The sequence below is a fragment of the Lingula anatina genome, chromosome 2 (genome assembly GCF_051362555.1).
Source record: "Lingula anatina isolate TDL-2025a chromosome 2, LinAna3.0, whole genome shotgun sequence".
In the NCBI taxonomy this organism is placed as follows: Eukaryota; Metazoa; Brachiopoda; class Lingulata; order Lingulida; family Lingulidae; genus Lingula; species Lingula anatina.
In genome coordinates this window covers 41,822,116-41,848,900 of record NC_141768.1, presented here as the reverse complement: position 1 = coordinate 41,848,900, position 26,785 = coordinate 41,822,116, and the positions used below count along the sequence as shown (strand labels likewise).

The following is a 26,785-nucleotide window of genomic DNA, read 5'->3' as shown; positions in this document are numbered from 1 at the left end:
GAATACCAGCCCGTTGCTATCCCCTAAAATAAATTTCACAGCTTTAGCAGTTTCGAAACGCATGATTGGTATTGAACAGTGAACAGTATGATTTGTCATAGCCCTTTAACCAATTTTGAAAAGTGAAGTAGCACTAACATTCGATCAAAACTAACGCTTTAAATATCTATTCAAAATTAATTCCTTAGATTCAATCTAGTACCCCTTTTTTAAAGCTAATTTATGAGCATTTTCTGTAAAAATATCTACAACATATACAGCAACACCAACTAAAGAATAAAAGTAGAACACCATGAGTTTTTCATGTTGAAAACATAATCCTGTACATGAAATATTTTGCCTCTCGTAGGTCAAGAATTTTCTACGTAATATGCACAGGTAAGCAGGACTTGACGCAAGTTTGCATGACGTCACAACCTGCATGACGTCACCAATCGGTTGGGCTTTCTTCAGTTATGGTTATTTTAGTATTTTTATTTCACATTTATTATGATTATTTATTTCTGCAGTTTAATTTTAGTTTTGTGGCAAACTGGCTTACAGAACATGTTCATACACACGGCAGACTTAACTTTAACAAAGCATGTCTAGGTTTGACGGGCTACGAGTGGATCCAAGTTTCCAAGCATGAAAAAAGTGTTTCTTTAATAATTGATCGAAATTCAAGCCCATGTAATGAATTCGTTCTTTCAAGCAATATTCTAATTGACACGTTTTTCCAAACTCACCTTATTTATTTGGCTTTTTGTTGAGCTCACACTTGGTTGGCTTCATGATGACAAAGTTTATACCCAACGCTGTGCTGTGCAGTTTGAATAAGATATACCATAGAAAACGAACGATCCTCACTTGCAGTATTTTCATTATATAGGATATAGTCTGATACGCAATTCACTTCCATGAACATCAAATACAGGCATAACACTAATTGTCTTGGTAAACAGCTTGATTTAAATCTATGCCAATATTCTTTATTTTCTTCGAGAACTTTTTCTCCGCCCTTTAATAGTAGTGTACAAGTTATTGCTCTGTATGTTAAGCTATGTAAGTTAAGAGGCATGCCTTACATTTGCGCACTTTACGCAATTGCTATAGGAAAATATGCAAAAATTATATGTAGAGAGCCTGACTTTAGTAAGGATATTGTGATATGCTGGATAATTATCTTGGTAAAGGGTGAAATAAAGTGTAAAAGATATTGATTGAAGAGTTCATCGTGCCATTTTCCTCGTGAAAAAAAAAATGGTCTGTAGCGTATTCAATGAAATAAACACTCATGGCCATGCGTTCAAAGGCACTGTTTGCATGACAAACTATATATATATATATATAACTTTTTGGCTGTTAAAAGATGAAAACCCCTTAATTTTGGATGTGCGTATCTATATAAAGAATTTGGTGTTCTAATGAAAAACACCGCGTGGCTAATGTAATGCCCATTGGCTTGGTGAAGTTTAATTTCCCTTGGCGTGTGACATTGGATAACTAAGGAATATGAAGTTTTTTTGTGCATGGTTTCCAGTATCAAAGTTGCGGTGTAACACCACCCCCTGGAGGCAAGTTGTGGTGCATTTTTACTCTATAAAACTCTTGCAGCATTCCTCACGTTCACAAAACTAGGTTTATTGCAGTGAAATGCACATGCCTTCCCATCGCTACAAAATAACGTCTGAAACATAAATTCTGAATAATTTGAAACTTTGTGATTTTGAATAACACTTTCTTTTCTTGTATTTCCCACAGGAGAGTGTTGCCCGCCACCAATTATCAAAGCAGTACTCTTCAAGCTCCGCCAGCGGGGGGCACGCCATCCACCCCCCAGATATCACCGCAAACTCCCACAACAGGACACCGCCAGGCGGGGCCAAGCATCCTTCATTCGTGTAGCACTGCCCCGGTTCTTCTGACCACCGAGACAACCACCACGGATTCCGACAAAATAAAGAAAAAGGGGGAGAGTACAGTGGCGGCACCTGGTGGTCCTTGCCAAAATAACTGCGTGGAAAACACGGTCAGTGATAAGACACCACCTGAGAAACCTGAACGTAGTAAACCGGTGATATTCACGTAGCGTTATGTAATGACGTGATTGTGTGACGCCACCCCTTTTTATGAATGTTATTAAAAAAACATGACGATGATGCAGAATTTAAAAGGTAAATACGTAACGACAAGTCCATATAGAGTTGACAAAATCCCGTAAGTTGTACATAGATTATTTCATGACCCGGATGCTGTTGATGGTTAGTGCTGATTTATTGTTGCCATGGAGACAATGTGATGTAATCTAACCCCATATTTACAAGCATATTGACGCCACATTGACGTCATGGATACAAATCAAGACGAAACGTCTGCGGATGCGGCTTAAAAAGGTAAAGGACGTTTTGATAAGAGTCGTATTTGAGGATTATGTTGAAGAAACTGTCTGGTGAATCAAGCTGGGGCATCTGACGAAAAAAACGGCGATGCATCCAGATGAAGTTGCTGGCCAAATAGGGTGTATTTTTAAAAGAATGTAATGCTATAGAAAAAGACAGTATAATGCAAGTTCTCGGTGTTACGTGTGTAACCCACCGTTAGATTTTCAACTTTCAAATACAGAATGCAGAAAAGTTAATGAAAGCGCCAATGGTGAATTTGAGAACTTCTTATAAGAGTTGGTCTTGATAGATGTTTGTCTGTGTGTTGTGTTTCTTCCAACAGATTTGATGACTCACTTCAAGTTTATTGTCTATTTATGGATTTCTAATCGCTGCAGCTTGGTTGATTTAAAAAAACTGTGATATAGTGTTCAACTCGAAGCGAGTCACATCCGAAATGAGAAACTACCAGTGGGACTAGGGCATAAATCTTGTCATATAGGACTTGAGCCCCGATATTCCTCCTGAGCCGCGTTCAAGCTGTGCCTAGTTTGTGGTTTGAATACCATGTGGCAATATATAGTGCAAGGTCGGATAAAATATCCGGTAAAGCCTTAGTTGATAATATATATCTTTCACAAATGTGCGTCTTTGCGCCTTACCTATGCTAAACTTGCAACAAACGATAGTGATGACGTTGACATGTAACTATCAAGTGATATAAACGTAGAACAGCGCTTTCGTTTTCACAAATTAAAAACGAAACATGCCGGTATTTAATTTATCTTGTAGTTTTATTATTCTCCTTCATTAATGTAGGAAGGAAGGTAAATTTAGCGACAGGAGCCAGTGCTTGACAAGCAACCTGTGGCGATGGGCTTTGCCTAATATACACCTTTTTAAAGTTACTCTGAAGCAATTACCAACTGCTTAAGGCGCTGTTATTCCTGCATGGCGAAATGTACGCTGTATGTAATATACATAATATGCACGATTATTATGATGCTGGTACTCCAGTACTCACCTTAAAAATTACGAGACTCAGAAAACCCGCTGTGCTTTTTATGGTGTAATTTCCTTGTTGTCAATGCCGAATAATGAATGATAGAATAGCAAACTGCATAAGCGTGCTGATACTATATTTGCGCTTGTGATGCTACATTAACTGTAAATGTATAAATGTGGCCTTGCACAGCACTCTCTTTCTCAGAGTTATACATGTTACTCTTCTTTACACAGCGTACGCTTATCATAAGTGTTTTATTTCAACGGGTATCGCAAGCACGTGCTCGTGTAAGGGGCGACATGGGGGAGGCTTGGATATTCAGGGTGCCGATATGGTATTTCGCAATGTACGTTCTAGTGGAGCAAGCCGAGTTCGCAACTGATTCTTTGTAGTACTGGCGTTGCTGCACCTTGTTATATGTAGACATATCTTGCCTCTGTGAACAAATACCGTACTCGCCAAAGGTGTTAAGTTTTAAGACTACTAAGTCTCTTATCATGTTTGTTATGCTTGTGATTCGGTACTGATAAAATATTGAATTTACATACCAACCTTTAGCAGCAAGTAGAAACAATGAAGCTTTGAATATTAGGGTTGTTCACGTTTTCGAAACCAATGAAACCACGTACTTCATTGGTCTGTGTATATACATATATGTACGTTTGATAAGCATACATTAAGTTCTTTCATTGGTGTGATCCACTTTGTGTCTAGACGTACTGGGTTCGTAAGTGGTTCTGTTAGGTTAGTTGTACTGTTTATATGCCTTTAAACGTTAAGTTTTGTATCGGACATATTGTCTGCAAGAGGTCTGTTCAGTTTGTTTCTGTGTTCAGTTGGTACATATTCTGTACACGTTTATTGTTATCAACTTGCTTAGCACCATGGATGTTGCCGTTAAATCTCTGAAGCACTTTGTTCAGGCAACTCTTCGGGCATAAAAGCCTGATAGGACATCTGGGGTCCTGGTGGAAAGGGGGTGAAACGCTTTAGATAAAATGAGCAGAACAACGTAGATTACAGTGGGTAAGACACTGATCCAACGTAATGTTTTCCGGACTTTAATTCCAGGACTTATTGTTGATTTGAAAAGTAGTGGCCAAAAACGGCGGATGGTATTGGGCAACAATTCTTTCTGGTTTATGGCATCCGTTAGGAAAAAGCTGATTTTGTCTGATTTATCAGATAAGAGACTTCCGCGTTCCTGCACAGATTTTCTAGACATCAGTTTATCTAAACGCCTAGTATATCTCTGTAAAAAAGGAAGCCCCAACTATCATCTTATCAAAATGCCTCTGGCAGTTTGGGTATGTAGGCCTATGACGTAGCATCTTTCAATACTGATGGGCCAAATGAAAAGCCGGATGTGACGTAAACAGAATCACCAAAATTTGTGTCAGCGATTTGGGCCAAGAAAACGTCCATTTAACATTGATTTTGCATTGGATTTGCTGCATTTGATCTGAAAAAAAAAAAAAACTTTTGTAAAATATCTTATTTGAATTTACTCTGGTAACAACGCAGAGAGCACAATCATTATTTCTACTTGTAGTTTAAAAGGCCGTGGCCTCTTGTTCGTATTTCTAACTAAGGATAAGAACAAAAAATTATACCTCACATAATCCTATTTTTTTTCAAGGGGAACAATAACTTTTTACAATAATAACATTCTTGCGACACGATGCAGTCTCTATACGCTTGAATGGAAAGGCTTCAAACATAGTTTTTTCGAAAGTTGCACAAGTAATTGACTTGTTCCATGTTAACAGCTTGTAAAATACCAAGGTTGAGCGATTTCCGTATCGGAAGTCTTGCAAGACATGGAATGGTTAGGCTACTACGTGGTGTTTAAGAGTCATGGTCGAACGATTAACCTATGTTACCTTATGTAGGCCTATTTATTTCGGATTATGAAATAAAATAAAGAAACTCTCTAACATATTAAACAAAATACGAATTATAGACACTGCATCACGAGGAGATAAGGTCCATTAAATAGCATAATAGTAGGCCTACGAAATATCGATCAGAAGGTTGTGACCTCAATTCATCAATCACGGGATTGGTGCCAAGTGTGGGCTTGTTAATTGAAAATGATCCAAAAATATCTACCACGCTTGCTCGACAGAGAAATTGGCATTTAACATTCGAAGGATGCGTAACAGCAATACTTCGAACCCCGTTTAATTCAAGATGAAGAAATCTGCTCCAAGGCCCCCGTCCACCGTACGACAAGTGACGTCAAGTACAAAGACTTTCTTGCGTAAATAACGTATGATTTGAAGCATTAGCAATGTCTTTTTCTATTTCCAAATCGGCACAATATTTCATTCAATTGGACCAGTTTACCTTCAATCAAAGTAAATAAAAAAATATTGTTCTTTACATTAAGACCAATTTTCTTGGTTAAGTTATTTTGGGAAACGGGCTGTAGTGGTCATTAGTGAACAAAGTTGTTTTCACGATAGGTGGAGCGCGAATCAATACTTGCGTTTTAAGGAGGTGCTTCAGACGACAACATCCATGGTGCCAAAGGCAGATAAAATTGTACTTATGTTATTGTGATTAAAGGGCTATCCGTGAGAATTTTGTCGCCTTTATTTCATTTCTTTCTTTTTAAATAACCTGTAGTCAAGTCAAAAGGGCATGTTGCACTGCATACAGTGCGTGTTCTACTTAAATGGATAGATCTGCTCAAAAACGGGACTTTGCACGAGAGTGAAATACAAGTAATGCATTTGATCGCCCATTGAAGTCCAAGTGAAGAGAAAGGTAGGCTTGAAGAAGTACATTTAGAGTTTGGGACTTATGAGGGTTGATCAGTAAAAACCTAAAAAAGCCGATGATGCAGATTTATTTTTGCGACAAATTTTCACGGGCAGTCCTTTTACCTGTTATTCGTACACTGCAATGTGTATTCCTTAACCAAACTTTCAACTATCACAACATTCCTGACTCCCGTTGTTTATTTACTTTATTAATTTTTAAATGTTTTTCTTCTGTTTTGAACCCCACACGATCTCCTTTGACACAAACGTATTTATACACATACAACCAATTTTTCACATTTTAAAGAAATCATATATGTTTTTTCTGTGTAAACTGCAACATCATTTTTAGGTCGCCAGTTCAGTTGCTGTATTTAAATTGTTTAGATGACATCATCAGTGTTTGTGTTAAAGTTGATGACATCATCATTGCTTGTGTTCCTATATCTGACATCATGGGCCGAAGTGTTATTATGCAATTACCAGCAATGCAGGTATAACATTATGATTGGTTCTTTTGAATGGAATATATTTTAGTATCAAATGAGTCCAAAGCTTGGATGGAAAACTGGTACTTTACATCTAAAAATGCCAATCAATAATTATTTCAACAAATGAATAAAAAAGAATTCTACACATAAATTTAAATGTATCTTTAAAGGCATTATGTGACCCAATTCATTAGTTCATATACCACTGGCACTTGTTTTCAACCTCTTGTTTTACTGAATCATTTGATTTCATTAATTGTTAAAATGTGATTTCAAACCAGTGTTACTTACCAAGATTATGTAATAAATGGCTTTTTTATTTGAAAATATTGTTCTTTATCCTTTGCCTCTGATATCCTTTTAGTTAAATTTGATATTTAAAAATATAAAGGAAGCTTTACAGCCATTCAAGCAACTTTGCTTTTTTTTTTTTTTTTTGGCATCACAAGAACTTGTTGGCAAGTAGATTGAAAATGTCCTAGTAGTGATAGTGGTGATCAAATATCCATAAAATACATAAAATAATGTCTATCAAAAAAGAAGACAATCCGTTTGTTGTGCCATTCAGTTGAACTTTTAAGTGTTAGGCTATAGATTTGCATATTAAAATAACATTATGCCTTTATTAGCCATGCACATTAAATTTTATTTTTTGTCCCTCCTCCCTATATTTAGGCTGTCATCACTTCCCCAATCCATCATTAACATGATGATTGTATTAATACTTTCCATACCACATAACCATATAATCATGAACAAGCAATGGATAAAAGAGGCAGTAGTACACAAAAAATTACTTTTTCAAAAAAAAAAAAAAAAAAAAAAAAAAAACTACTAGTAAAGTCTTTAAAATAATACAGAGTGAGTATAAGTTTAACAATAAATATTTGAAATATGAAAAAATTGATACTCACTGGACATTTGATTTAAAAACATCTGCTTCATCTTGATCAAGATGCAACAACTCTTAAGATTACAAATCTTTGGTGTAATAAAATCTGAAATCTTTGTTTTTAAACTGAACAAGAATAACATGAATTGTTTTACTTTCAAAATTTTGAAATGCCTCTCAAAAAGCACAGGCAACAGAAGGTTCATTAATTGAAACTGTAGGTAAGACTGAAATATATTTCAAGATCATTTATGTCATGCGTGTGCCACCCATCTTAATAATGTATTTAAAAAATTCAGATTAACAGTGGGCCAGTAGCCTCACTTCAGTCTATTGATCTGTTCCTCTCTTCACTAAGAGCCTTTACTCGCAGACTCCAAAAGTTCCCATGATGGTACTTTGCAAATCTTGATGAATATGTCACACAGGTACTTTGCAAATCAATATGAATATATCACACAGGTACTTTGCAAATCTTGATGAATATGTCATACAGGATGTCACTTATAGCTGATGATATGCCATAATGGTATATTACCACTGAACCAATTTGTGTGACAACTGTTTATTTCGTGCAAACTGCATACTGAAATACAATAATTTAAATATAATGTCATCTTGTGGCCTTAGTCTGCCAACATATGTGAAGGTGGTGGCGCCAGTCGTAGCTGGAATCTCTCGTTGTGGAGTAAACTTGTGGCAGCTGGCCTGTACCTCTGGTTGACTTCAGCTCTAGATAGCTCTTCTAAGAATGCCAACTAGAACAGAATAGAATATTAAAGAATAGAATAAAAGAACTGGGCCCCATAACTCGAAAGCATCGCGCATTGCGAACGAGCGCAACTGTCTCGATTCCATAACTTGCCCATACTGGCCCCATATAATACAATGCAGCCTCTATGTGATATTGCTATTCGCAATATGCGATGCTTTCGAGTTCCGGGGCCTTGGTCTGTAGGCAGGTTTGGGGTGTTTGGGGGGGGGTTCAAACAAAACACCCTTTGGGTCAGAAAAAGGTTTGCCCTTAATCAAAATTTGATCTAGGTTCTACAGTATTTTGGTGAAAAGGGCCATTTTTTAGAAAAAATTCCTTTAAAATTTCTGGCATAACTACAGGCCTGAAATAAGATCCATTACATCCACGACATCGGCTGAATGGTGGGTTTGGCCATCTTGTTTACTAAAATGAGGCACCTTGTCCTCCTTCATCACATATCAAATTACATATAAAATTCCTTGGTGAGTGGCAGACAATACAATAAACAACCAGCATCAAGACAGTAACACTGCCAGCTCATTGTCCTGGACATTTAAATCATTTAATCAAATCCCATCTGCCCAGGTCTATGTTATTGCATACTCTAAGGAGTGAACTAAATGATTTTATGGCACGCGGCTTTGTCCAGAGGGACAGTTTGTCTTCGATGATTTGTTAAAACATCTGCTCAATATCTTTCACGTATTGTTATCTTAACAGAACAGTCACTTATCTGGAACTCGTGTTCCTTCTCATCACCTGATTGTCTTGATGTATTGATCATATATCAGGGAATGGTTTACCACAAAACGGCTTAGAATAACAGTTACTTAGTACAAGTATATGTACGTAAGCAAGATCTACTCTACAAAAACTGCTTTAACTCTAAGATAACTGCTAAAATGCATTTGTTGATAATTCAAAGAGTAAATTAGTAGTTCAAAACACTAGATTTTCTAGGATGGTCTGGTTCACAAAGAGACAAAATAAAAAGTTATTAATGTCCACAGTGTATAATGCGCAGAATTAAATCATAACAGAAAAACCTTACTTTATAATTCCTTCATACATTGTACTAGAACTTGTAGATTTAGCCATACAACATTGTTTGTTTCACATGCACATACTTATATGTATTTCACAGTCATTACAACTTTTATTCATATATCATTGTCAATTCTCATTAAGCTTCATTTCTTTACTATAGTTTTGGACCACCCACCAACAAATCCCTTTGATGCCCATGCAAATTGAGCACTGAGTAAATGGATACTTTCAACTTATGGGCTTCTTTTTACAGTAAACTTAGTCTGAAGTAACTTTAAGGGAGGAAAACTTTATTGCACTTTGACCAAAGACACACAAGTTCATCTAGTTTAATTTGTGATGAACAACTTGTGTCAGTCAATAAAGTCAGTAAGCAAACATGCAACAAGTTTTGGGCAAAATCAATAGAAAACCAAGAACGGCAATATTTTCATGGAAGCAGCATCAATTTACACACTTGAAACACTATCTTTGAGATCAATAGTAAAAACAAGCCTGGCAAAGGCTTGATTCACATCGACAAGGAGAACTAAGTGCATTTAATTAAGAGTCAATCTTCATTTTCACCTTCAGAATTAGCAGTTTCCTACCTGCTACAATAACAGCATCAAACACTTCACTAAATAACCTATTTAGTAAATAAATAAATATTAACTTGATAAAATAAAGGACGTATAAAGTAATTTCTTTTCCCTTGTTTAAATGCAAACTACAAATAATTAAATTGTGCCAACCACTTTTCATTTTTTTTCTTTCCTTGAGTCCCATTAGCCAGAAATCATTTGGCAAGAAAGGCAGGAGAGAGCAATTATTTTTACTATCGTCAATTTGTGATAAATCTTTAGGTCTTGAATGAGGAATCATCATTTTGTGTACTCCATCAGTATGAAGCACTACAAAATAAAAGGAGAGGATACAAGTTACCTATTAATACAATTCTTAAATCTTCTGTAAATGAAAAATAAATCAACCTACCCTCGATGGAGTCTTCATCATTTTTCTAATTGTATCAACAGAATGGAGCTGCTCTTCATTCATCTGTATAGAAATAATATCATTCCAATAAAAAAAAAAATATTTATTGAAACTAAAATTCAAAGCAATTACTGAAAATACTTACCTTTTCAAAAAGAAAAGACAAATTGCATAATAAACTCTACAAATGATTCAGAAAAATGACAGAGTAGAATTAAATCTTTTATTATCCACTAAATGCTTAAGACATATCTCACAGATGTCTTCCAATTGTGAGAGAAAGAGGACAAATACTTTACCATAAAAACCCCTAGGAAAATTTTTGACCCACTATAAGAATTTTTTACAAGACTTTTCAATAATTATCTGAACTACATAAAAGACTTGATAACTTATAAGCAGAGAACAATTATTTAATGTGATGTTTCTGCAGAAATCCAATCATGCTTTGGTTTACGGATCAAACACTTTTTCTACCTCAATAATTTTCAACAAATTACTTTAATTAACCAAAATATATATTCAGCAAAAATTATGTACACTTCAATAAAACAGTTAAAGTAAGAGTTAAATAAGACAATTTTATAACAAAATACACACAATCTAGTCCACATACCCTTGTCTCACTTTCTGACTCAGCAGCGTTTGCAGTGGATGGTCCAGAACTTGACCTCCTTATCCTAGTCATCTGAAGATGACCACGCTTGGTGCTACTGCACAAATAACATGTCCACTGTTCTTGACCAATGGTCTTGTAAAATGAGCCCCTGCTTTTGAGACACTCAGCATGGTAACTGTGGCCACACCTGGAATTGGTCCAATATTGTGCTAGTTGAGACAATACATTGTGCTAGTTGAGACAGTAAACATATATGATTAAGAGCAGTTGTGTTAGGGGTCTTAATGTGCTGGTTGTGAAATAAAAAAATTATGAAGATAAAATCCAGTCCAATGTCATCTTTTGAGACATATCTAACAAATTAAACATTTTCACCAGAACATGATTGCACATTAGTTGCAATTCACCTACAGACTAACAGTTTCACCAAATTTGACAATTACCAAATCTACCATTTGCTAGACAAGTAATGTGTTGAGGTGGAAATGAAAGAATTCAGTTAAATAGGTGGGGCAAACCTACGGTGATAGTTTTAGTTTGGTAAAGATGAAACAGTTTAGATTTGCTTCAGAAGAAAGACAGTTTATGGCTTGCCAATGAAAAAACATTATAATCAATTTACAATAGGATAGTGTCCCTTGAGTAAGCTGCTGCTAGGAATATCTATTAATTTCATTAATTAACACAAAGTAAGGCTAATTGACCATGACAAGAACTGAACCATGCATGATGAATAATACCCAGAGCACTAATCATTTTATCAAATGCTATTTCCCCATTGAATTAGTAAAAACTTCATAAATCAAGGTTCCTAAAAAATTTACAAAAAATGTTAAACAAATTGCAGATATAAAAGTAAATTAGTATCAAACATTTTTTTAATTATAGGCACCCACTAAAAAGCTTATATTGCAATATGATAAAGGTGCTTAAATCAATTTTCACTCCATTTCAACAAAAAATGTTTAACACACCTGCAAAGGTGATAATAATAAGATTTGGAAAATTCTTTACCTAGTTTCCCCCTGACCTTTTCTTATTAAAAAGAATTCAATGATTTCAAGGGAAAGCAAATACATACTTTGACTTTTATAGAAACAGCTATATTTTTTTACCCTTGAAAGCTTTTTGTAATGGAATTGACCTCCAGCTAAATGACACCTTCAGAACCATTATCTGCCCTGTTTACAATGCCTGCAAAAACCACTTATTCACTATCAGATTTTGTCAATAGCTATCTTAAAAACACTGAAATTTGCAACAACCTCTAATTTCACAGTCAAGCAACCTCAAATTTCCAAGAAGAGATTAAACATACGCAAATAATTTTCATCCTTTAAGGCCTTTTGTATTGATTGCGGTGTGTTTACCAACCACCCACAAAAATGGTAGCTTTCTATGTCCATTCCAGAATTCTCAGATTTCTCTTTCACAATTCTTCTCAAATCCTCTCCACATTTATCTTTCACCAATCACAGTTAACCTTACAATTTGGTGACATTTGCAAGAATCTTACAATTTCAATGGCAATAACTTCAAATTTCCAAGAAAAGATAAAAATAAGACAATCTCTTAATCCTTGAAGGTCATCACTACTGATCTTGGATGTTTGCTGAACAATAACTAAATGACAACTTTATATTCTTAGAACATATGCAGCCAATTTTTTTTATAATTTCACAGTCAGGCAACTGCAAATTTCCTAGAAGAAATAACAACTAGACAAATCTCTTTATCCCTAAAAGCTGTCACTATTGATTTTAGATGTTTGCTAACCTTGCACTAAACGATATACCTCAGCTCTTGGCTTATAATGATCAATCACAATTTGGCTCTACACTGGTTTAAGAAAAAAGGTTTATTGATTCTTAATTCAGTGTAGTAATAAGACATCTTCTTTCTGGAAGCCATTATGAGCACAAGATGTCTGATGATATCAACTGAAAACTTTCATAGCTTTTGTGTGAGGGCGGTTGCTAAGTACATGAAGATGGAAATAGAAATCATGAATGTGTGAGAAACATGGTATAGACAAGACCGCTTATCAGAATAAATCAATACACATGTATGACTCAAATATAAATATAGGTGTAAAAAAACTAACAAAACACATGTATATAGAGACCTTTCATTAGCGACTGCAACAAGTTTTGATTAGACTAACTGAAATAAAAAAAAATGTGAATGGAAAGGCTAATAAGGCATTTAATCACTTAAAGAAAAAGTACTGAAAATGTAATTAAAACCCCTTCTAATGGAATATTTTGCATTACTGAATAAATTGACATCTTTAATTTTAACAATATTACAACATATATCAAAAACTGTCCTAATATATACTGATAAATAGGAAGATGCCATATGCTGGAACTACGCGCTGTTAAAATCTAAACAAACAAATCAATAAAAGAAAAGAAGATATAGCAAGCAAACCGATAAAAACAATAGAGAAACAAACAGGCAAACTGATTGTGGGATTGCAGACGGACAGACAGACAGACAGACAGACAGAGCAAGTCAAAGAGGCCTTCTCACCTGAACACAATAACAGCTCCATTATCTGTAATGTTCACAAAGAGCTTAGCACACAGATTGCAGCCGCCCTCCTTGGGTACTATGGCTCTGTTGGCAGCCGCTTTCAGTCCAGCCAGCTGCTGGTGTAAGTCATGGTTGAGGAGGCTGTTACAAGTGTGAAGTAATGTCTGGAATGTAATATAAACTGGTTCACAGATAATCACTTTCAAGAACTATTATGGAATATAGAATTATGATTACGTGTGCCATATTGAGATAGATGAGACAAGCATATACAGCTGTACAATTACCCAGATTTTGTAGCCCTGTGATGTCCATGATATTATAAAACCTGTCTAACATTTGTGAATGCCGTGATTAACTTCAAATGCTGGTGAACATCAAAATATGCAACAAGCAGACATGTCTGAAAATTTGAAAATGAAGAAGCTGGTACACATCATCTGTAAAACTAAGCATAGTTTTTTTTAAAGAAAAATGCCTTTAAAATTACAAGGTTTCCTGGGTGTATGAACATACACATGCTTATAGATGTACACATACCGTTTCATAGTTATACGTGTCTAGCATCCCCATAATAAGTTCTCGAACTTCTCCAAACTTCCCGTTACTGTACGCAGGGTCCTGCATGATCTTCTGCAAGATGGCAGGCATGGAGATGTATCCCATCATGCTGTTCAACACATGGGAAGTCAGCTCCTTGAATGCTATATTGAAAGTCAAAGTTTATTTATATTAAAATTCTACGCAATTTAAAAGCATGAGGAAAGGCAGCTACAGAATTGGTATATTTCATTCAAACATCATAATTTTTCTAAGTTTCCGTAGATGTGTCACCAAGAGAAAGAAAACTGGTAAATATGTTTATTTTGTTATTACCTTTATCCACATTATTTTACATTTACCATGATGCTTAACACAAAAAACACAGCTTGTACTGTGGATTCATTAATGATTAATTTGCTTGGATGACACCTGTAGACAACATACAAAACTGTCATTCTTACAGACAGGATAAATAATTATTTGGCTGATTATTATGGATATTTGAATTTCTGGAGATTTCTCTTGATATCAGTTAACTGAAATATCACAAAAAATCCACTTAGCAAATTAACTGACAAAATAACACTTTAACATTAACGTTACTATATTAATACTTATTCATCAAACTAGATAAAACTGCTACAATATGAAAAGAGAAGATAAAAATACTTGATTGACTGTTTTAAGATAACCTCACCATCCAGGTGTTGTTTATTGATGTCATCTTTGAGGCGTCGTTGTGGGGCCATCATGGCCTCAAAAAGGGGAAACCACAGTTTCTGCAAAAATCAAGGCAGAACAAAATTCTATGTTGAAAATAAGCAACAACCGTGCAATAAAGTTCATTACACACAGTATCACAGTCCAGCTGGCCAAATGCTGATATGAAAATACTTGTTCATGTTTTAACTAAAGAGCAACTTTTTCACCAAATCAGTAACCACTCTACAAAAATATTTCCTTTTTGCATTATCTTAAGCCATAGTAAATTATAGTCAAAATTTAAATTTAAACAGACAGTATTTATATTCCTATGTAAGTGTGAGAAAAGTAAATAAATTGTAGTTTAATCATTCTAAAGTGTATCAGCAAATTTAAAGGCTTCCACACCCTTTACCAAACATTTTTTGATAAAAACAAGCATGGAACAGGACACCATGGTAAACATTGTATAGTATAATAGTTCAGCTCTCCCTAAAAAACCTTTCAACAGATGTGATCTTTCATGATCAGAGAGAATTTTAAGGTTGGCAGAGTGATGTGACCTTTCAAGGGATGAATTACTTTGAATTCCCTGGATATTACAAAACCAGTAAACAAGTTAACTTATAAAGAAGTGAACTGATGAATGGGCTGTCAAATTAATACACCCAAGTTATTAAGTCTGGCCTCTGTAGTACACATTACTAAATTAATGTAAATTTGAACATTATATTCATTTAAGTCATTTCCATATGTTAAAACCCCAGAAAATATTGGCATATAAACCTTCATATAAACTTTGCTTAAACATTCTAGGTGTTTCTTTTGAATGGTTGGACCCTATACTCTTTATAAACTGAACTTGCAATTAAGTAAATATTGCAGGACTTGGGGAAACAAAAGATATAACTACTCATGAAAATTCATAAATGAATAACAAAGGTCATAAATGAATACCATAAATTCTTCACAAAAACTATAAGAATCCTCAAGTTAATATGACGAAAGATGCCCAAATCAGATAAATGGGACAAGATTAACAACATAACTGAATATGTTGTGTTCTACATATTAGCAGACTGTTTAATAGATCAACTGACAATTGCATTTAGATAAGATAAGAGTTTGCAGGCAAGTTGGAGAAAAAAACTCCAAGAAAAATTGAAAACATCCAGCAGAGGTCACAGCCCAAAACTGGTCATCTGTAATACAGATACTGCTCATGTACAAGTATTAAATTTCAAGTTCAAAGCAAAAGCAGATGATCCAAGCATCTCAACAGTAAACGGAGTATACACTAGCATAAAACCTTGTTAAAACCATGTCAGTCTCACCTCCCTCTCAGCTTCATCAATTTTGCTGGAGTTTCTCTGACAGAGCTGTATAAGGACTAGTAATACTGCCTGCAGTGAGCTGAAAGCCACTTTGATATCTGAAAAAAAATAAAATAAAATAAAATAAGTGCCTGCAATAACTGCCAAACAGACAGACCAGTATCAATTGCGCCAGGAAGTTATGCAATAGAAATCATTGATATATTACAGAGTAACCTGACTTACACTTTACTCCATAAAAAGGGGAGGAGGGGGGGGGGGGGGGGAGGGAGAAGAAAGGAAGAGGGGGCATCCAAACCAAGCATCTGTGGAAGGAATGAAAATGATTATAATATTCGGGAACCTTAAAAGAACAGTAAGACATATACTGTATATTAATTGCATTTGCATCACTGTCAATGCTGCTATACAGAGGATGTTTCAAAATAAACAAATTTATAAATAAATATAACCATGCAGAACAAATCTTTCATAAAAGAAACTTCACAGATGCTATATTTCCATATATCAAACTTATTCCGTAATCCCATTAAAACTGAATGCTTTTGATGTGGCAACCAAACTTGACCCCTCTTTATGATTACGCATTATAACTGCCATTTTATGCTTAAACACAGCTTGACCTAGCACTCAGTCTCAATAACACTTGATTAGAATGAGTCAGAGCAATTATTTAGAGCAAAACATGCATCATAGTCAAACCACTCTCAAAATATCCAAAAGGTGAAAGGTGGTAATGAGAAAATTTCTGATAATGTCTGATCTTGACTTCTTTCCCATTTGCCAAGCTGTTGATAGCAAGATCAGGCACTGCAAACATCTATGATGGTATAAAGTTGATTAACACTTTTTTACTCTGGGTTATATCACTGAAAGTTTGTATGAGCCTTTAAGTTACCTGTAGTTGTTATCAGTTTGACAGATGTAATCGAGAGCTCAAATTAGCTTTTAGTGGATCTTAATAATAATGAGAAAAAGAATGTAAAACAATTTAATCTTTAATGTTTACCTGGATTTATGAACTTACATCAGACTATCAGTGATGATAATCATGAGGGTAAATAATGTTATATTTCTCTTTGAATGCCTTTGAAGGTGAGAGAGGGGGCTTAGATACATGTACTGAAAGTATTGCTGATTTATTAGTATTCCTCAGATTTATGAAAAATTGCCAAATATAAATATATTTTAAAATAATAAATCAGCAAAGTGTATAGTGAATGTTCTCATTTTTACATTTTAAATTTTAAAAAATTCTGACAGGGAAGGAAAGACTATTTATAATATCAATGTATTCTAATTTTTGAGTTTTATCCTTTAAATTTTTTTTTCAATTGAGACAAAAACTAAAACACTATTATCATATGATAACAAGCAAAGGAACATATTTAATATTGATGTTAAAAGTGGAAATGCCTCTAATGGGTAGTTTATACCAACCAAAAATTATTTACTGCAGTCAATGGGTACTTAAAGGAAAAACAATGGTAAATACAATGGGTAAAACAAGATGTTGACACAAAGGAAAATATATATATGGATATGGAAGAAAACAATGTAGGCAAACATGCACAGAAATGACTGACATGCAGAAAGCAATTTGTTATAAAAAGATTTTAATTTCAAATAATCCATCTTGGCGAAATAAAAATTAATTTACCTTAAGGTGTAATGCATAAAAGTTTTTAAGAACAAATGGCATATTCCAAAAGAGTATATTTGTGTTTCATTATTATATTAGTTAAAACAAAATGTTTACACACACACACACACACACACACACACACACACACACACACACACACACACACACACACACAAAAAGAATTTTTTTTAAAGCATGATTTTATAAAATACACAAACATTACCACTCACAAAGCATCACTGCATAAATCTCTACTTACTTTCACTTATGATCATGACTAAAATCAGAAATGGAAAGACCTATTAATTATCAGGCTAAGAAATAGCTCAGTCAGAAGTGCAGCTAGCACTCTGCTGACTGATTGCCTCCAACAACTGGGAATAGAATTAACAGTGGGGGGCTAATAGAACAGCTTATTGATATCATATATATCTGCAGGGTGGTTAATGGAAAAACCAATTAATAGACAGGGTCATTTATTTTTTGTTTTACTGCAATTGCACTTATCATTCATGACATTTGCAAACTGCTATTAATATTGCTGCAGTGCATATTTCATATAAATAATAAGCATCATGTTTGGCACTCGGCGTAAATTATGATTCAGAAATATATTTAGTATTACAATTAATTATATTAGATTGAAAACTAAATTATGAAGAAAATAAACCACCATTACATCCACACTAGTAAGAGTCAGTAAGAAATTGGGCATTAACCATCAGTAAAATGAACTAAATAATGATTTAGTAGAAATGTATATGAAAAAAAAAATTAAAAAATTACTATAGTCAATGACACATTTAAAGAGAAATATATCAGTGCCCATTTGCCCATAAATGTTAAATACATATTTAGAGTAAACTATGTTGATAGATCGAAGGTACAATTACCTTTTTCAGGTCTTGTCTCATCTTTAGTGGACTTCAACAGTTCCTGAATGTCTTTCAGTCTTGCCTGTAAAGTCTGTGAAAAAATAGCAGGGTTAAATTAATGTGTAAAATTTGAAGTCCCATTGTTCTCAAATGATAAATGAACTCCATTCTATGTGTGACTTTTTGGATACAGAGAATAGCCTTAATAGATATTCATCTTAACAACGTTCTTCCTAAATTGCAATCAACTAATGCCACTTAGATGTCTGTCATGCCTACAAAAACTGCTAGGCGGTAATTCATAAATTGATTAGCAGCTGCATTAGGCCTGCCTGACATCTAAGCTGAAAGCAATTTAGTGACAAACCACTCGGAGATGGATCGATCCTGTTAGATCGATCTAGGTATGGGAACCCAGTCTTAAAGTGACAAAGTGTGTCGTTGTTTTTGGCTGCATAAGGTGAGACAGCGTTTTTAGGTTGTATTGAACAAAGTGTTAAGTGATTCAGAATAAAAGATTAAGTCACAGTGTAATTTTTAGTAAAAATCTTTTTTCGTGTGACAATAGGCAGCCATTATCCCACCTCTAAGTTAATGTTAAATGCTCCTTGGACATCTCCTTTCTTCTCCAGCAGGAAAGCTGTGGCATCAGCCACCTTGTACTTTCTGCACAGCTGTAAGAAATACACAGTTTCTATGTTAGTTTATTTGTATGCTTTTTCTATAACAAATAATATGCCAAGGATTTACGTGTGTGTGCGTGTGTGTGTGTGTGTGAGAGAGAGAGAGAGAGAGAGAGAGAGAGAGAAAGGGATAAAGGAATATATAACAGAACATGGTATAGTATTTCACTAAAAACTCACTCATCAACAGGTTCAGTAAAATTGTGACTATGTATAAATTTTCTGAAATTTTTATTTGTAAAATGAAAATAAGTGAGAGCTGTAGACTGTCTACCATAATTACACAATAATTTTCATTTTAATACACATGTATCAATAATTTCTCCAAAAAATATTTTGTAAAAAATGTTGATTCAATATTTTTGAAAAGCTATTTGGCTTCATGCAAGACAGTAAAAACTTGTGTATGAATATGATGATAAATCCTGAAAAAGTAAAATATTATAAAAAAATGGGTGTTTGAAAAGTTCCAGTAATTACCATACCTCCAATGTCTCCTCCAGCCTGTACCCTTCAGCTGCCTTGATATAGCTGTACACAGCAGTAGGTTGGTACTGGCACATCAGCTCTATGTACTGCTCATGTACAGCAGGCTCCAGTTGGACTTGGCGATCTGAGTGGATAGCACTGCCAGATGACTCCCTGACACAAACAATGTAAACTACATATTATTTTTATTTTATAATGTGAATATAATTTTACAAAGCCTTAAAGTCACACAATGTGGGTTAGACCAATTTTTCATTATTTGTTTAAAAATCATATTCATCTCTTTTTTCAATCACCAAATACTTGGTATAATACCAGCAAACCCATATTTGGTTTTGTCACCAGTAAATAAACAGTGGAGTGGACACGGCTGTCAGTGCTTGTGTGTGTGTGTGTGTGTGTGTGTGTGTGTGTGTGTGCGCGTGCATGTGTGTGTGTGTGTGTGTGTTTGTGTGTGTGTATATGAGTGTGTGTGTGTAAAAGGAAAACATAGAAGCAGAATGCATCTGGTAGGACAAGAAATAGCTGAAGATTATCATTATAATAACATCTGACAGGACAATTTAAAACATTTCTTAAATTTCTACAAAATGATTTTACCTTCAGTACTGCATATTGATTAACATGACAAGAGGATGGACATCATATGAAATAGATCATTGAGTTTTCCAATCTGCATGCCATATACAATAATTCAATGGACACATTTCATTACCCACACAGACAACGAGTCTAGCCACTTACTCCCAAATGAAACAATCTACAACAAAGTTGAACTAAATAGTGAAAAGTGTTGAACAGCATCAGTAAAAGCCATCTGAGGACTGCAGTAAAAAAAACAACATAGAATTTTTATTGATGAGATAAATGCCAAAAATTCCACGGTCAATGGTCACTTAACTACAGTAGGGGCACAAAACCAAAGCTAGGCTATTAGTATAAAACATGAGTCTGTCAATTCTTCTGAGAACCACTCATTCTTCGGTTACTTAAAAGATTTTTCATTATGGGAGACAATTTATTATTTCACCTCATCAATATACCTATTAGCTGTAAGTACCATTTGTATTCAAAGGCTCATGTTTTATAGAAGATTAAGAAGAAGAAAGAAAGAAAGAAGAAACTTTAATGCAACTGATACAACACTCAAGCAGAGACTATATGTTTTACATTGAGATCCCACTTACTTGTACTCTATTACTCCTTTCAGGAACTCATAGAGCAGCTTCTTGTCTGCTTCAAGTTGCTTTAAAATCTCTTCCAGAGGAGTTGAGAACCCTAGCAGCACCATCTGGGCAGTCTTCTTGCTATCTATACTGACCAATTCCTGAAATAAGGGATTTACATAACTGCGTTCAGTCCTTTGCACTAAAAACAGTTTTTTTAGAGTTACAATAATAGCTGCAATCTTCAAACAACTATTAAAGCTAAACTTCTAGTTATCATATTTACACCTATATCACCCAGTCGATTAATGAGATTGCAATGTTCAAAACAGAAATGTTTACATGTATTTTGGGTACGTGAGCTGTTACGTCACTCTACTACAATTCTAAAATTCATGTGAAAAACTCTCAGGGTTGAATTTGTAACATGATAAGTTACATCTAGAGTGTTCAACTCTTACATGTACTAATATTATTCGCTGATATTGTTTACACTCTGTTCTCTGTAGTAGTAAAAAATGTGGACAAAAACAAACAATTAAACCCAACCTCCAAATGACTCAAAGCTTCTGACTGTACTTTCAGTTTCTCTTCTGTGGAAAATGCCTCACTTGTCATGATGTTCTTCACATAGGAAAATGCTTGATGCTGGAAAGGAATATTTTCAGGATATTCAGTTATTCAAAAGAAAAAGAAGCAATTACAATTCAAACTGAATGTTGGTTTCAAATACTTAAAAAAATAAGATCTTTTTGACCTTTTACTTGGCAGAAGTCTTAACTCTGGGAGGTCTCACAAGCTGAAGAAAGATGAAACAGGATTTTGGAAGGACTGTGCTTACAAATATTATGATAGTCACATAATGTCGCTGATAGAACAACACTTCTTACCTTTCTTGCCTGGTCTCTCCAATAACAGGATAAAATCTTGTCAAACTCTCGACGCCTTTCATATAACAGTTCGCAAACTCGATAACTGGAGGAAAAATACACAAATTTATATTAATTCAAGTTTAAAATTTCAAAAATTCTGCTTTTCCTTCTCCTTAACCCTAATAACATACATGATCCCAGTGGTTTATCCTTAATTCAAAACAACGTAACAAATAAATTCCAAAATAAATAGCAATGTCATAAAAATTTCTCTATAATTTTTTTCTCTTTTGTCTTCATAAATCTAATGAACTTAATAAAGCCTTATATTCAATTACAATTTTGCATTCTCAGCCAAATGCAGCAGACGGCCATCATCAAACTGCTGCAGACCCCCAGCATTGAGTAGTTCCAGCAATGCCTGCTGTCTCTCTTCATGTCTGTTGTCATCTCCTGGCTGGGACAGGAATTCTAGCACCTTGAAAAAAAATTTTTTTTTTTAAAGCATTTTTACTACTACTGCTGGTCTACTTTCTGTGGCCGATATTCTACTGCATTGTACATTAAGAATTCAATTTCTATATACTAATTTGTAACAAAAAGAAAAATAAAAAATGCAAACCACTGTCAAATTAATTTGTACATTTTTCTTACAGACTTTTGAAAAAACGCAAGCCTTGCAAAATATAAACAAATTTACTTTATAAACCACTGCAATGAAAAAATGAACTAAATCAATTTTATTTTGTACATCTCCAAATGAAGATACAATACCTGTTCAAATAGCACCCTGTCAACAAAGATTGTGTTCTCATGTCTCGCCATCTGCCTGGCCAGGAATGTGAATAATATGCCTACCTGGCTGGGCTAATAAAAGGTAAAACAATATTACTTTTACAGTCTGGGCTGACAACAGGTAATTAAAACAACACTGATATTTACACTAAGTTGATGATAATCAAGACGTCTTGTTTAGTATTATACACAGAACATTTTGCATAAACATGTTTCAAATGGCTGCAAGAACATGTATCAAATGGCTGCAATACTGTATGACCATCAGATTTGTGGGAGCACTATGCAAAACTTAAGATTTGTCATGATGAAAAACTAAATGCTATCCTTCATGCACAAGAGTTGAAAAGTAATGGTATAATCTGACTGTGTTCTGAAAAACATGCTAGTATGTAACTACTTACTGAGAAACCCTCACTCTCTACCATCACCTTCAGTAGAATGTCCACCACTCGCTGCCTTTTATGTACACTGGAAAAAAATTTAAATTGACCAGTCTCTGTGACTCAAAAATAACAAAAGTTCTACAAACTAAAAGACCTAGCTGTGGTTTTAGCTGTGGTTTACCTTTAATTAGTGATACAGGAAAAGTGTTAAAATCTACCAAAAAATGTAATTAAGCATGTAATGATGTTAAGGGCTAATTTTCATTCTGTTTCTGTTACAGTTTCCTTATTTCAAATATAGATAGAAACATACATGTAGCTCATGCAATCCTTTGTTATCAATGTGTAAAATACACAAAATGCACCAGTATCATATCATATCATCTGCATATTGCTTCGTAAATACTATCCTTTCCTGATGAAAAGGCTACATATATGTGACCACATATTTAGGAATCTTGTGCAAAGAACTGTTTCAGTGACAATCAACTCACCCATCACGAGTGTTAAACTCTGCTTCTTCAAAAGCCTGGAACAGTCATTAAATTTTTCAAAAGAAATATATTTAAATAAAATAAGAAAAAATGTAATGAAATAATAATGGAATTCAAATTAAATGTAATGCACATCATTATATATGTACTTACAGAAGCTTTTATCAGTTAAGGAGCTACCACTACCACATGAACATGCTGTATTCTTTTAGTTTTTTTACAAATTCATCTTTTAAGTCTAAATTACTTTCTCAAGTTTTTGAATTTATCAATTACATGCAATGTGTCTCCAAGGTTTTAAACTGTAAGACAGGAAGATTTCTCACCAAAGCAAGAACATTCAGAAACTCTCTGGTATCAAACAACAACAATGTCCGTAACTGCGGATACATAGCCTCATTCTCAGCCCCATCCTTCGTATGCAGAGCGGTCAAACAATGAAAAACACTGTCCTTCACTGATTGGACGATATCGTCAGGAATATCTCCCATTGGGTACGCCCTCCCAGCCAAACAGCAACTGATATAGACTAACAGCTTGTTACCGAGGCGTATCTCATCGTTTGTGAGCTGTTTTCCTGTGGAGACAGCTGCCCTGAGAATACGAAGGAGTTCCTCGAGAGGTGTCACAAACTCTCTCATGCCATGGTTGTATACATACAGGATGGCATCATATAGACCATGCTTCCAACACAGGATCACAATCTGGAGAAAAAAATTAATACAAATACACAATATCCTTAATTTCTAAAATTTTCTAATAACCCACAAATTACATTTAATTCTGGGATTTGTTAGAAACAGAAAATGAACTGGATGTGATATAAAGAGATTTCAAAGATTTAAGCATGGACTTCAATGGTTATTAAAACAGTTTATCCATATTTACTAAGGAGCACGACATGAGTATTTAAAAATAATTCAGTAAGTCTTTCCTTATGTTACATGCTTATTTACGCTGTTACAAGTCAATTCAATAAGGCAAAATTTACAATGCAACATAATTATAATATCTTATTAAAACAAATGTGGAGAAGGATTAGCCTGACTCTAAATACAATTTAAACAACCCCCCAAAAATACAGATAAAATTTAGTCAAGAGGCATATTTCACAGTCAATAATGAATTTTCTACAAGCCATGTACCTGGTGTATATCTAAGCTGCCTACATCCATGTGGACAATGCAGGCCTCCACACTCTGCAGCATGCCTCTGGACTGGTAGTGGTCAATAAATGCCTTCATGACCACTGGTGTAATGTGGGTCAACTGGTCACTCAGGATATATGGCTCCAGGCACTCCAGGAACACTCCTCGTGCTGTGGGGTCTAGACTAAACTGGTCATAGATGGCGCTGAACAAGACCTCCCTGAGTGAGAGAAAGCAAGATGCTAATAGATAATGCAGGGCCACAGGAAAATGTAAATTTCATTTTTTTGTTTGTCACCATACTTTACAGAAATCTCTTTATATAAAACATAAGTGATCCCGAAGTAATATTTACAAAACCACAATGCATTTTAAGGTCTGTTTTCAAATTCACTAACATTTAGCATAGCTCCAGTGTTACATGTAACACTGCTGGTACAGGCCTTCCCAACTACCAGACTCGGCACCTACGGGTCCAGTATAAACTGGTTTATCAGACCACACTACCCGTTTTCAAGGTGTGTGTCAGATCGCATTACAGAGTATCAGCCACCACACCGATTTTGCCTGGTGCGCGATGTGATAGCAATGATCCTAAGCGGGGTTGGAAAGTAGTGCATCTCATCTAGATTCATGCGCTGCTGCAATTTTCTGTTTATGCTAAAATCTGACAGTACCGCAATTTTTAACATAAAATTTAGGTTCGGACATAGCCAATGATGTTTTGTAAATAAGAACTTGCAAACTTATATATTAATTTAGAAAAGTAGACCCAATTTTGATAGCGGAAGCATATTCTGTCGGGGGTTAAATATTTTCATGACTACCGGGATGGACGAGATTGAGGGCAGGGGTAATCCTAGAGAGGGGTGAGAAACGTCCATTGTTCTCGTCAGCGAGGCTGTCCTTTTTCAGGGTTTGTACGCACAGACAGAAAACTTAAGTATTGTGGGAACGTTACTTATGAAGCCACTGGTAGTACTAGTAGATATCAGCCTGTAGTCTTGAACAAGCGCCTCGATGACGAGTGAACAGTTGTCAAAAACAAAAGACCGAGGTGTGGTAGTTCAACTACTGTTCATGCGTGCCGCAACGACCAAATCTAATTGCTCCTCAAGGTCACAAAACAATAACCGGTACTGACGGCTAGGCTCGTCTTAATCATATAAGTCGCGCGTTTCCACCCCCTGATTGAGGGAGTCGTCTGTTGTATTCATACAACTCCTACTTGACGAAAACGAGGCGCGATACCTGGATGACAGGTAGGCTTACAGAATTTGTGATAGGGTATGATACTCTTTTATGCGATCTGACACACACCTTGAAAACGGGTAGTGTGGTCAGATATACCGGTTTATTCTGGACCCGTAGGTGCCGAATCTGGTAGTTGGGAAGGCCTGTGGTAGCCTTTACATAAACATATCTGAAATGAACTTCCACTGGTTATAATCAACTGCAGAATTATTCCATGAATACACCTTATTACTTACGTTTTCCCCAGCAACAAGCAGTAATCCACACAGACTGGAACCACACTCTGCAATTAAAATAGTAAAAGTTAAATGAATGCACTGATACACAGTGTTTAGAAAGGAACCAAGAGATGTCTTTAATCACCCTGCACCAAAAACTCTATTGCCTACTTGTCCTCAGAGCCAAGAAGGTCGAATAATCTCCTGGCCTAATGCAGTAACAGTGGCCAGTAACCAAATATTTTTTTTAATTTCTGGTCCTGCTCTAATTCTGCTGGCAATTTGGATTGGGACCAATGGTTAATTGAGCAGGCTATTATTGCATTTAAGTTGGTGGAAGCAGTAAAAACTTTCTTAATCAGAGAGCTAAAATAATGTCTGAATACATTTCTGTGACAGGTTTTTACTTTACAATTAAACTTATGATACCTGCCTGCATACATTCTTCCAGTTTTTTCACCATTCTAGTTTTAGTTCTTTACTGAAGCCTATTGCACACTACATAGATGTCAGCACTGTAGTTGTCTTAGTTCTACATTTAATAAATAGATGTCAGCACCATTCCTACCTGGAAGTATTCCTCCAGTTCTTCCATCTTCCCAGACTCAGGGCAGTCTGTTGTAACTGCTTTGTCTACAAACTTATACAACAGCTCCATCATCTGCAAGTGATTTGAATTGATGAAAATTAACCTCATGGATAAATTTGAATTCATTGGACATTGT

General features: G+C 35.0%; 2 protein-coding genes across 10 annotated transcripts in view; one reads left to right on the top strand and one right to left on the bottom strand.

Annotated features, from left to right (window-relative positions):
* The window catches only part of LOC106156405 (uncharacterized), a 35,717-nt gene extending 30,407 nt beyond the window's left edge, over positions 1-5,310 (top strand). For 4 of the 8 annotated variants that reach the window (XM_013531649.2, XM_013531650.2, XM_013531648.2 and 1 more), the window contains exons 8-9: positions 350-378; positions 1,744-5,310. In XM_013531649.2, the coding sequence (XP_013387103.1) occupies positions 350-378; positions 1,744-2,071 (357 nt within the window). In that variant the 3' untranslated portion in view covers positions 2,072-5,310. The remainder of the gene's footprint in view (positions 1-349; positions 379-1,743) is intronic. The other 4 variants (XM_087005384.1, XM_087005386.1, XM_087005383.1 and 1 more) reach the window with 4 other exon arrangements.
* An 897-nt stretch (positions 5,311-6,207) lies between these two features.
* The window catches only part of LOC106156406 (vacuolar protein sorting-associated protein 8 homolog), a 31,397-nt gene continuing 10,819 nt past the window's right edge, over positions 6,208-26,785 (bottom strand). The window contains exons 19-40 of one of the 2 annotated variants that reach the window (XM_087005353.1): positions 26,629-26,721; positions 26,079-26,125; positions 24,586-24,808; positions 23,767-24,144; positions 23,441-23,475; positions 22,965-23,031; positions 22,540-22,632; positions 22,104-22,243; positions 21,784-21,868; positions 21,443-21,541; positions 20,915-21,054; positions 19,724-19,880; positions 19,140-19,229; positions 18,574-18,646; positions 17,940-17,957; positions 16,036-16,133; positions 14,697-14,778; positions 13,997-14,160; positions 13,454-13,620; positions 10,916-11,105; positions 10,300-10,362; positions 6,208-8,278 (exon numbers count right to left, since the gene is read on the bottom strand). In XM_087005353.1, the coding sequence (XP_086861479.1) occupies positions 8,147-8,278; positions 10,300-10,362; positions 10,916-11,105; positions 13,454-13,620; positions 13,997-14,160; positions 14,697-14,778; positions 16,036-16,133; positions 17,940-17,957; positions 18,574-18,646; positions 19,140-19,229; positions 19,724-19,880; positions 20,915-21,054; positions 21,443-21,541; positions 21,784-21,868; positions 22,104-22,243; positions 22,540-22,632; positions 22,965-23,031; positions 23,441-23,475; positions 23,767-24,144; positions 24,586-24,808; positions 26,079-26,125; positions 26,629-26,721 (2,634 nt within the window). In that variant the 3' untranslated portion in view covers positions 6,208-8,146. The remainder of the gene's footprint in view (positions 8,279-10,299; positions 10,363-10,915; positions 11,106-13,453; positions 13,621-13,996; positions 14,161-14,696; positions 14,779-16,035; positions 16,134-17,939; positions 17,958-18,573; positions 18,647-19,139; positions 19,230-19,723; positions 19,881-20,914; positions 21,055-21,442; positions 21,542-21,783; positions 21,869-22,103; positions 22,244-22,539; positions 22,633-22,964; positions 23,032-23,440; positions 23,476-23,766; positions 24,145-24,585; positions 24,809-26,078; positions 26,126-26,628; positions 26,722-26,785) is intronic. The other variant, XM_087005355.1, reaches the window with a different exon arrangement.